Source organism: Astatotilapia calliptera, chromosome 16 (assembly GCF_900246225.1).
Source record: "Astatotilapia calliptera chromosome 16, fAstCal1.2, whole genome shotgun sequence".
Taxonomy (NCBI): domain Eukaryota; kingdom Metazoa; phylum Chordata; class Actinopteri; order Cichliformes; family Cichlidae; genus Astatotilapia; species Astatotilapia calliptera.
The window spans coordinates 22464260-22475829 of record NC_039317.1 but is presented as its reverse complement, the minus strand read 5'-3'; the positions used below and the strand labels follow the sequence as shown (position 1 = coordinate 22475829).

Here is an 11570-nt window from a genome sequence, read left to right as displayed (position 1 = left end):
ACACACACACACACACACACACACACACACACACTAAAATACTTCTTGAGATGTATTGGGTTAAAAAAAAGAAAAGAATCTATATCTTGGGAGAGATTTATTGAGCCACAATAGTTCAAAAAATAAAGATTCACTCACTTATTATATTAACAGAACCTAACAAACATAAAAGCTATTGGCAAAACAGATATAGATTTTAGGTAGACTTTTCTGTTTTAAAGTGTAAATAAAAAGTTACATTTCTGGATTAAAATCCAAAATATTATTTCCCCCCCCTCCAATAAATAACTACTACCACGATTAATTTCCCCCTGAAAACATTAAATTACAGCTGACCCTGTTTAATATTCCTCTCCCTCCTCATCTTCTTCAAATGAATCAATCCCCACCTCTTCATAATCCTTCTCCAGAGCAGCCATATCTTCTCTGGCCTCTGAGAACTCTCCTTCCTCCATGCCCTCCCCAACATACCAGTGAACAAAGGCTCTCTTGGCGTACATCAGGTCAAACTTGTGGTCCAGTCGGGCCCAGGCCTCAGCGATGGCTGTGGTGTTGCTTAGCATGCAGACAGCCCTCTGCACCTTGGCCAGGTCTCCACCAGGAACCACAGTTGGAGGCTGGTAGTTGATACCCACCTTGAAGCCAGTGGGGCACCAGTCCACAAACTGGATGGTGCGTTTGGTCTTGATTGCCGCAATGGCCACATTGACATCTTTGGGCACCACATCACCACGATACAGCAGACAGCAAGCCATGTATTTACCATGACGAGGATCACACTTCACCATTTGATTAGCTGGTTCAAAGCAGGCATTGGTTATCTCAGCCACTGACAGCTGCTCGTGGTAGGCTTTCTCAGCAGAGATGACCGGAGCATAGGTGGCCAGAGGGAAGTGGATACGAGGGTAGGGCACCAAGTTGGTCTGGAACTCTGTCAGGTCAACATTCAGAGCTCCATCGAAACGAAGTGAGGCTGTAATAGACGAGACAATTTGGCTAATAAGGCGGTTGAGATTGGTGTAGGAAGGACGTTCAATATCAAGGTTTCTGCGGCAGATGTCATAAATGGCCTCATTGTCCACCATGAAGGCACAGTCGGAGTGCTCCAGGGTGGTGTGGGTGGTCAGGATGGAGTTGTAAGGCTCCACCACTGCTGTGGAAACCTGGGGGGCTGGGTAGATGGCAAACTCAAGCTTTGATTTTTTGCCAAAGTCAACAGAGAGCCTCTCCATCAGCAGGGAGGTGAAACCAGAGCCAGTGCCTCCACCAAAGGAATGAAAGACCAAGAATCCTTGAAGACCAGTGCACTGATCTGCCTGTGTGGAGAAAATATCACAAAGTTTGCTATTTGTGCAGAGTGGGGTTTGAATGTCAGATTTTGTGCAGTTGAGGGCAACATTAATTAAAACATGGGGATTCCCTTTAATCAATTACCAGTTTACGGATCCTGTCAAGGACAGAGTCAATGATCTCTCGCCCAATGGTGTAGTGTCCACGGGCATAGTTGTTAGCTGCATCCTCCTTTCCTGAGATCAGCTGTTCAGGGTGAAAGAGCTGACGATATGTTCCTGTTCGAACTTCATCTGGGAAATCAAAAGAGCAAGCGCTAAGAATACAAATTCATCTATTATCGGAAGTGCTTTTTATTAGTTAAATTAAGGTCAAATTCAGAGCCCTACTTACCTATGACAGTGGGCTCCAGGTCAACAAAGATTGCTCTGGGAACATACTTTCCAGCCCCAGTTTCACTGAAGAAGGTGGTAAAGGAATCATCATGGCCACCGATGGGCTTGTCACTAGGCATCTGGCCGTCTGGCTGGATTCCATGCTCTAGACAGTAGAGCTCCCAGCAGGTGTTTCCCATCTGGACACCAGCCTGGCCTACATGGACAGAGATGCATTCACGCTGCAAGACAGAAAAATGAGCAAGATAACATAAATTCCGTGTATATATTCACACATATATACATACAGGAGAAAAGGAAACACAGATTACACTAAAATACCACAAATTTGGGCATAATTATATTTTACAATTGCTGTCAGAATTCAAGGAACCAATCTGGAAACTCAGCCACTAGATGGAAGCAAAGATGCGAGAGAAAGAAGATTAACAAGCAAAACACATTTTTGCTGCAGCTGTCACTGGATGTCATGCATTTGCTATGAGCAGTCAGGAGCTGGAATGGAAGCCGAGTCCAGAGAGCAACTAAGCATTTGTTATACTTTAAACATGACCTAAATAAAAAAAAAATCAACAGTCCACTGGCAATCAAAGCCTGCACTGTGTTTTCCTCAGTATTTTTATGCATGTGAAGCCTAAAATTAATTTAAAAAATGGTTTAACTATTCATTATACAGAGAACAAAAGAAGGCTTTTTGCTATATCACTTTACATGTCTTGGGTATTAGATCACACAGAGACAGACTGCTTTGTGGTAAAATTTGATTTTTCTACCAGTGAGATTATTAGTCTGACATGCCGTTTAAATGTTGAAAATATTCATTTTTTGAGTTACTGGGATGATGTCTCGCATTTTTATGTTAACGCTATGTTTTCCAATAATAGTAATGCCAGAGAACAAACCTAGTCTTTGAACTTCAAGATCCAGCTCATAAAACTTTAAACTGAATGCTAGCCTCTTGCTGGGAATTTTGTGTAAACTCTGACCTAACCATCTTTGTTTGGGGCATACATGAAAAATAAGTCTACCCAGTTTGTATTTCAACAACTTGTCACATGTGGTACGCTGCATTTCCACACTAGTTTATGTCAGGCAGCTATTTTTACATGTCCCCAATTTTCTCTTTCTCTGTGAACAGATGGTGACTCAGAGTATGGTATTGGTGGTGTAAGTGGTCTAGAGACCATATTTCATTTATTGAAGCAAATATATTTGGATATATTCACTATTGTAAGTCTTATAATTCACATAGCCATTTTTCTTGCGGACTTCTCGGTGATGACCCTCATACTTGCCTGGGCTTCTAGGTTAGCAGAGCTTTGTGGAACAGTTATTTTTGGTTCCTCGTGCTAACCTGACACCTAGCTGTGAGGGCTGGCTATTCCTGTAAACACTGACTGCTAGTCCCCAAAACAGTAGACCTTTTGTAACTTATCTGTTGAAAGTGTGTGTTAGAATGATTTTGCTGTTTGGAAGCTGAGATATTTTTATGTCTTTAAGTATAACGAGTACAGTAAGTTGTAGGTATTTAGGGCTTTGTCATAGATAAATCTCTCTCCAACTGTCAAACTAAATTTTTATTCAGACTGTTAGGGTGTGTCGAGAGAAAAACAAACATCTCTGAGGTGTCTCAACACTTACTTGACATTCCAGTTTTGTCAGTGATTAAAAAGCCTGCGTTGGAAATAACTAGTCGCAAGCTTGACACATACGGAGTGTAAGAAAGGAACATATAAAGACATAATAAATTTGTAAAAGATTTTTTAGGTCAGGAAGCATGAAAATTGATTTCTTAACGCCCACTCTCACAGTACACGTTTGGAAAAAAAGAGATCAAGAATCAACAGATGAATTATATGTCATGTATTTTGTTCATATTGTTTTAGAGTCCTCCAAGAGATATGCCATATAAATGGTCATCTTGTATATTTGAATGTTGGTTGAACATTTGGTTATTACCATTTAGTTGCATTTCTTTGTGCCAGTACTTCTGCCTGTATATAAACCTTGGTCAGGTCCAACATGTAAGACACATTTTGCCAGTCTGACATTCATTAGTTTTGAGCCACATGCACTGTATAATACCACACTTGCCCCAGAATCTGCTTTATCTAACCTAAAACCTACTTAATGGATATTCATAGTTTCTAGTTAATTGTTTCTCATCAAGACCATCCTGGGATGTTGCTCCTGATATAAACCAAAGCATGTTTCTGGGGATGGTTCAACATTGGATTCTGATAAATAATTAATATGTCTAACTTATGATATTTTTAAAATAAATCAAAGTTGCTGACCTATTTGAAAAGCTGCATGGTGAGGATGCAATACTAGCCAAGCAGGTTGATGGCACCATCAACAATTCATGTAACACGGTTTTAACTGTCACCTTTCAGCACATTTGCGCTGCAGATTTTGGATCAAAGGAAAGCCTCTCTTTTGAACTTAGCACTCCCAGAACATGTTTAGGTGTGCCTGAACTTGTCGTTAAGTGTAATACTTAGCCTGATTATGGAATATATATTGCTTAAGGAAAGGTAAAGTTTGTGAATTTATGTAAATTAATTTGTTTCTTTAGTGTTATATATACACCAAAGAAATTTAATCAAGCTGGGTATACTGTAGTGTACACAGTGATACCATTTGGTTTAAGCAGTACTGACAGTGCTAACAAGCTGTGTTTACACTACACAGAGCAAACAGAGGTAAAAGGTCAGGTATGTGTGTGTTAGCTGAATTTCTTGACAGTGAAATATGCCACTAAAAATTCAACATAACACAGTAATCACACATCAGAGCACATCAGAGCTAATAATTGAGGGTCCAAGATCATATCCATCTCAGGTGGGAAAGGTTTGTTTCATTTGATTATGAACAGGTGATTTCTATTTTTAAAAAATGATATTTAAAATTTTTATTTTTGAAAAAGTAGAAAATAGGCCATGAATTTAATCTATGCCATTGTTTGTTTAACATGACAAATAGGAAAATATTTCCTGCTCTGCAGAACTACACACTGAGACTTACTTTGGACTTGATGATAGATATGAGACATGCCACACTTGCAAACGGGCTATGGTTGTAATCAACGCACGCCTTATTTTTATTTATTCGTATTCTCAAAGCTATTTGAAAGAACCAAACAGTTCCCTAATTTGAAAACCACTAGACTGTTAATACAACAAATCCCCCCCGTTTTTATCTGAGTTAAATCTGCTTTGTATAGCTTCTCTCTGGTGAGGTGAAAGTGTCTAATCATCACCACTGCTTATCCAGGACAGCAGTCAGCTCAGCTTTACTGCCAATCATTGAGCTAAAAATCTATTTCTGCTGCAGGAGGCCACACGGGGAGCAGTAACAAGAATCCCTGCATCACCCACTTTAAATCTGGATCATATAGATTCGCTGGCGCATACTGTGGAAATGCACCTGCTTAGGAAATATTTCATAGATGATAAACCTTTACTAAACTTTGGAGAGGAAATATTTTTACAGTCTACTGACTACTGACAGAGTTATGCTTACCATGGTTGATTGTTAGTAGACTGGCCCGTCAAAGAAAAAAAAAAACACGAGTTGTAGCTGGCTTCAGGTTATGTGTAACCTCTCACAACGGCCGTCAATGTGGTCCGAGTGAGTAAGTAATGTCAGGTGGGCGCGGAGCTGTTACGGTATATTAGGCTGCAAGCCACTCCCACTTGTCTCTGACGTGGACGCACGTTTGGAATGTGCAGGGTGATGTAGCACGGACATAGCTGAATATATATATAACTCTGAGCAAGATGCGCGAGAAACGGAAGAAAACCCTGAACTTGATCCTTTATGTAGTAGAAGTGAAGACGCTAACTATTTGTACTGTTTTTGAAAAAAGGTGGCCATAAAAGTTCATGTTGTCAGCGAGTCATTTTTGTTGTTGTTGTTGTTGTTGTTGTTGTTACAAGACCTTGTTGGATTATTTTTGGTTACAGCACCATCAGCAGAAAATACTGTACATTATTAGCTCTAAAAATGCCTGAAAATGGGTGGAGATGTGCAGTCATGCTGTCATTCAACATTTTGAAAGCTAGAGGTCGTAGTAGTTTCATTATGGCCCACTGAGTAAGTAAATGTGTGACAACCGATGTCATGTAGTCTTTGTTTTTCCCTCTCCCGTATTGGAACCTGCAATTTTTTCATTACCTCTGTCAAGGAGGTCATGTTTTTGGTAGCATCTCCATGTCATCTTGTTTGAAAAGACAATAGCTTGAAAGGTTTTGAATGAATTCTGATTAAAATGTGTCAGGGTTTAGAGCACAGGTGTCGAACTCCAGGCCTCGAGTTGGTAATGAACTAATCATTTGATTCAGATGTGTTCACCTGGGGTCTTATCTAAAACCTGCAGGACACTGGCCCTCAAGGCCTGGAGTTTGACACCCCTGGTTTAGAGGGAGTTGATGATATCCACCCATTAAAATGTGGCTTACATCCACCAAGGCCCTCAAGATCAACTTAATGATTTACTGATCAAAAACTGACAAAAAGTTTTATAACTTAGTAACTATGATTACAAGTTTGAACTTTTACCTTGTCTTCAGTGTCAATAAAGTGATCTGAAGGTCAAAGTGTAATATAGACCTATTCTTACTGCCATTGTTTGTTTTGGCAAGATATGTGCATATAGGGAATGGCAAGATTAAGTTTGTTTGAACTGCCTTTGCAAAGTCAGATTAGGTCAAATGTTCACAAAATGTATTTTATCTTTAAAACTATGCTTAAAATTCTGCTACCTTTGTTAGTATATGGCAAGATTTTGGAAGTGATACTTCCACTTGTCCTTGTAAGGTAAGGGGGTGCTATTGCGGCTACCAAGGCAGACCTTGGACAGGTTGCCAGTCTGCCACAGGGCTAACTAACAGAGGCTGAGAACCAGTTGCACCTATGAGCAATTTGGAATCACCAATTCACCTAACTCCATGAGTGGCATGTCTTTGGATTGTGCTTTTCTTTGTCTCACCCCCAATGGCTGTCCTCTGGCCCTCCTCTCTGAACCTGGTTCTGCCAGAGGTCCTTTCCTGTTAAAAGAGAGTTTTTCCTTTCCAATTTTGCTAAGTGCTTACTCATAGGGGGTTGTTTCATTGTTGTTGTTGTTTTTTCTATATTATTGTAGGGTCTTTACCTTACAATATAAGTTCCTAGAGGAAACTATTGTTATGATTTGGCGATATGTAAACACAACTAAATTGAAATGTAACTGATCCCAAAATGTATTAACTTTACGAATGACCTGCCGAGTTAGTTAGAAATATCCTGTAATATAATGTTACACAATAAGCTATTCATGCCCAATGATTTATTTATTTATTTATTTATTTTTTAGCTTTATACCACTAATGCTATGCTTGTTTTCCTTTTTAAATTATACTGTAATCTTCTAAGGAATCAGTATACAGTTAATTTATGCTGACTTTTACTTTGTTTTTTACACATATAAAGACCTCACAGAAACATAGAAATTATTTAAATCCTTTTCTGTCATTCTGCTTTGTTCTAGGTCGCAAAGGTCATCTCATTTTTTCCCAGCCCTAACACTGTTATGACCCACTAGTCTAAAAACTAATTATATGACATTGGAGAACTATACTCTCAAATAATAGAAGTGGGTCACAGCTTTATACAACACCCTTGATGACAAATCACATAACAGGATGTGTGTTTTTCCAGTGAAATCCCTGCTTGTGGAGGAATAGCATTAAATGCTCAGAATTTTTTACATTCAATATGTTTTACTGTACTAAAATGTAATGTAAGACTGCTTTAATTATAAAATTATATAAACTATACCATTGTGTCTAAAAGACATTAAAACACATAGCATATAGTACAATAGAGTTTAATATGATATAGCACTGAGCATTGTTAACACAAAAGAGCTTTGTTGTGTGATTGATATAAAAGAATATGACAAAAACGTCATTTACTCCTTTGGTAAGTGAGTCTCACTCCCTCAGGAGGGGAACTGAGCTCAAAATGAATAGTGCAGTTTAGACTACGGTATCACTCTTACTTCAGGTTAATAGTTATTACAATTATTTTCAAGACAAAAAATAATTACACAGCATGGTTTATATGAAAGTGCAGAGACCTTCCACTAAGTGCATTTAGTACATTAGTAACTATTTAACTTTTTAAAAATATTGTCAGTTTCTCTCCTGAGAATAATTATTCAATTCTATGTAGAATTTGTGAATAATACAACCACAGGTTGCTTTAATGTTTTATTACAAAACACTGAAAGTAATGAATCAACACTTCCATGTGTTTTGCGTTCAGCTCTTACTGTGGGCACCTGCGGCTCCAGAAAGTGGTTTAACTTGTTTAACATATCACAGAACTGAACAATATACAGTATATGTTGACTGATGTTTGTTATCCATACAGTGAAACAACTAGAACAGTAAGTTATGTTAGCACCTTGTTGAAGAATCAGCAAGAACATAGGAGCATGTATCATGCATACTTTATTTAGAAAGAACTCTTTCAGCAATCAACATAAATTTTAATAAGTTATAAAAACAACAAATTAGCCTCACAAGCCCAGATCCTATAAATGTTGGGATGCTAGTCAAAGCAAATAGTAAAGACAGAAAAAGATATTTGTCCATTATAATGTTAGTGGTTTAAAACATGAAAATCAAAACTGTGATATTATAACTTGCCAATATGGCAATGGAAAGTCAGTAATAGTGAAAAAACAGTTATTTGCACCATACTTCATATTCAGTAAAATAAACTTCACAGGTTTTGACAGGAGCATTTTCTCAGTCTTTGTGTTTATCCCTGACTGAATATTTATATTAATATAAAAAAAAACAATTTCAAAGCATAATGTTTTTTTTATTTTATTTTAAAAAATGCTAAATCGCATAAGCTGCCACTGCAAACACTACAATGATAATTGCCAGCTGAAACTATAGGTTACCTTCCCCTCATCTGGAGTTTCCTTCTGCTTTGTGAAACATACACACCTGTACAATCCACTCAAAGACTAACACAATGAATAGGGTGTTGACCTCCTTTTGCATTGTCTGTCAAGTATATGATATTATCTTGGTCTCATCAGTAGGTCTGATTACAGTTCATATCAAATCACTATACACCTTAAGCCACAGGTATATAAAGCAGAGTATCACAGCTGCCTCGGGAACGACATCCTGTTACCGATACTTGGACACTTTGAAGAGAAAAAGTATGGTAAGATATGATTAGCTAGTGTAAAACTTATTGTAAGAACATGCTACTATATTCTGAATAGCTGTGAGACATTGAATATTCTTCAGGATTAAGCTGAATTGTCATGACAATCTGTTTCCTAATCTTGCTTAACCTTGTTGTTGTTTTTTTCTTATCTGAAGCCAACAATAAGTGTACTATATGATAGCTTAAATTGGGTTTGATAATTTGTTTCATAACACTCATGTAGACATGTGGGAAGTAAAGCAGTTTCACTCTCTGCAGCGTGAATGTATCTCAATTCATGTGGGCCAAGCTGGGGCTCAGATTGGTAATGCATGCTGGGAACTGTACTGCCTGGAACATGGGATCCAGCCAGACGGACAGATGCCCACGGACAAAATTGTCGGAGGAGGCGATGACTCCTTCAGCACATTCTTCAGTGAGACACGAGCAGGAAAGCACGTTCCCAGAGCAATCTATGTTGACCTGGAACCAACTGTCATAGGTCAGCACCAGTATTATTTGATATTTTACATAGGCTAGATAGTTTTTAATGTTCTATATTGATGTTTTTAAACAGAGCTATATATTTGTTTACTGTTTTTTTGCATTTCTATTTGTAGAATTTCAATTCATTAAACAACACCATCATATTCTTATTCCTCGAAAAGGTTTCTTGTACCAAAGTAGAAATAGTAAATGTTTTGATTTCTCATCCAGTAAATATCTATCAATGTTTTGTTGTACAGATGAGGTGCGTGCAGGAACCTATCGTCAGCTTTTCCACCCTGAGCAGCTGATTACAGGAAAGGAGGACGCTGCCAACAACTATGCCCGTGGCCACTACACCATCGGCAAAGAGATCATAGATCTGGTCCTGGACAGGACACGTAAACTGGTGAGACTTTGACAGTGTCAAAGCTATAGATTTGGAGTGTATTAAACATTTTGCTCAACTAAATGACTTAAGGGTTTTAATAATAATGAACTAATACATTTTCAGGCTGATCAGTGCACTGGCCTGCAGGGATTTCTCATCTTCCACTCTTTTGGTGGAGGCACTGGCTCTGGTTTCACCTCCCTCCTGATGGAGAGGCTCTCTGTTGATTATGGGAAAAAATCAAAACTCGAATTTGCTGTTTACCCAGCCCCCCAGGTTTCCACGGCAGTGGTGGAGCCGTACAACTCCATCCTGACCACCCACACCACCCTGCAGCACTCCGACTGTGCCTTCATGGTGGACAATGAGGCCATCTATGACATCTGCCGCAGGAACCTTGACATTGAAAGACCCACCTACACCAACCTTAACAGGCTGATTGGCCAGATTGTGTCCTCAATTACAGCCTCACTTCGTTTTGATGGAGCTCTGAATGTTGACCTGACAGAGTTCCAGACCAACTTGGTGCCCTACCCCCGTATCCACTTCCCTCTGGCCACCTATGCCCCTGTCATCTCTGCTGAGAAAGCCTACCACGAGCAGCTGTCAGTAGCTGACATCACCACCACCTGTTTTGAACCAGCTAATCAAATGGTGAAGTGTGATCCTCGTCATGGTAAATACATGGCCTGCTGTCTGCTGTATCGTGGTGATGTGGTGCCCAAAGATGTCAACTCTGCTATCGCAGCCATCAAGACCAAACGCACCATCCAGTTTGTGGACTGGTGCCCCACTGGCTTCAAGGTGGGTATCAACTACCAGCCTCCAACTGTGGTTCCTGGTGGAGACCTGGCCAAGGTGCAGAGGGCTGTCTGCATGCTAAGCAACACCACAGCCATCGCTGAGGCCTGGGCCCGACTGGACCACAAGTTTGACCTGATGTACGCCAAGAGAGCCTTTGTTCACTGGTATGTTGGGGAGGGCATGGAGGAAGGAGAGTTCTCAGAGGCCAGAGAAGATATGGCTGCTCTGGAGAAGGATTATGAAGAGGTGGGTGCTGACTATGTGGGGGAGGATGAAGAGGGAGAAGAGTACTGATTTTAATCCAGAGTAAAATTATTTTCTTCTGGTTTTCAAAATGTGGCTTTTTGCTTTTTTTGAAGTGAAAATAAATGTATCAGAAATATGACTACACTAACAATGTTACAATTTGTGTGACCAAATTGTGAACAATTTTAATACTCCATATTTCACAAAAACAGACCAAAATAACATATCTTTCACTGTGTGCTGAGTACCATGGCAAATTTACAAATCAAACCAAATCTAAAACCTTAGTTGAACATGTAAACATTTCAAAAACATTTTTACATTTCTCTTATCACAGTGCCATTTAAAAAAGTGTTTATATTCATAGCAAAAGAGTACAATGTGCTTTTGGTGTTTTAAGATAGTTTCTTTCTCTGGTTTCTGCCTGCTTTAAACACGCTCTCTCTCTCTCTCTCTCTCTCTCTCTCTCTTGCACCTCCCCCCACTATCCTCTCCCATGAGGAATGCAAGCTATGAAAGGGCTCCTATGTCAATTTCTTTAAACCATTCAGCTGTGACTCTGAGAATGAACGCAAGAGAAAAAAAAAAAACGACGGACTCTGGCTGGTGTTGCTTGTGTAGCTCATACTCAGACCATAGCCTGCAGCAACAATAGAATTCCAGTTCCATTTTGTATGAATCACTGCACTATGATTCAAACAGAGTGGCTGAAAAGCTGCATTAAAACTGAGCTCTACATTTCT

General features: G+C 39.3%; 2 protein-coding genes across 2 annotated transcripts; one reads left to right on the top strand and one right to left on the bottom strand.

The window, feature by feature from the left end:
• Positions 1–80: 80 nt before the first annotated feature.
• LOC113008342 (tubulin alpha chain-like) lies at positions 81–5348 on the bottom strand. The gene is made up of 4 exons (XM_026145699.1): positions 5211–5348; positions 1684–1906; positions 1435–1583; positions 81–1316 (listed from the first exon to the last, which is right to left on the bottom strand). Exons 1-4 carry the CDS (start codon positions 5211–5213, stop codon positions 342–344), a joined length of 1350 nt encoding a protein of 449 aa, XP_026001484.1. The 5' UTR covers positions 5214–5348; the 3' UTR covers positions 81–341.
• A 3918-nt stretch (positions 5349–9266) lies between these two features.
• LOC113008112 (tubulin alpha chain-like) lies at positions 9267–10890 on the top strand. The gene is made up of 3 exons (XM_026145276.1): positions 9267–9402; positions 9647–9795; positions 9901–10890. The coding sequence occupies exons 1-3, from the start codon at positions 9282–9284 to the stop codon at positions 10873–10875; spliced, it is 1245 nt and encodes a 414-aa protein (XP_026001061.1). The 5' UTR covers positions 9267–9281; the 3' UTR covers positions 10876–10890.
• The last annotated feature ends 680 nt before the right edge of the window (positions 10891–11570 follow it).

What these genes read in the sequence shown, in the direction of transcription:
- LOC113008342 (XM_026145699.1), bottom strand. An exon ending in CCTGGAGCCCACTGTCATAG is followed by an intron (nt 1,584 to 1,683) that starts GTAAGTAGGGCT and finishes TTGATTTCCCAG; the next exon opens with ATGAAGTTCGAACAGGAACA. An exon ending in TTGACAGGATCCGTAAACTG is followed by an intron (nt 1,317 to 1,434) that starts GTAATTGATTAA and finishes TTCTCCACACAG; the next exon opens with GCAGATCAGTGCACTGGTCT.
- LOC113008112 (XM_026145276.1), top strand. Translation starts at nt 9,282, where the DNA reads ATGCCCACGGACAAAATTGTCGGAGGAGGCGATGACTCCTTCAGCACA. An exon ending in CCTGGAACCAACTGTCATAG is followed by an intron (nt 9,403 to 9,646) that starts GTCAGCACCAGT and finishes TTTGTTGTACAG; the next exon opens with ATGAGGTGCGTGCAGGAACC. An exon ending in TGGACAGGACACGTAAACTG is followed by an intron (nt 9,796 to 9,900) that starts GTGAGACTTTGA and finishes ATACATTTTCAG; the next exon opens with GCTGATCAGTGCACTGGCCT.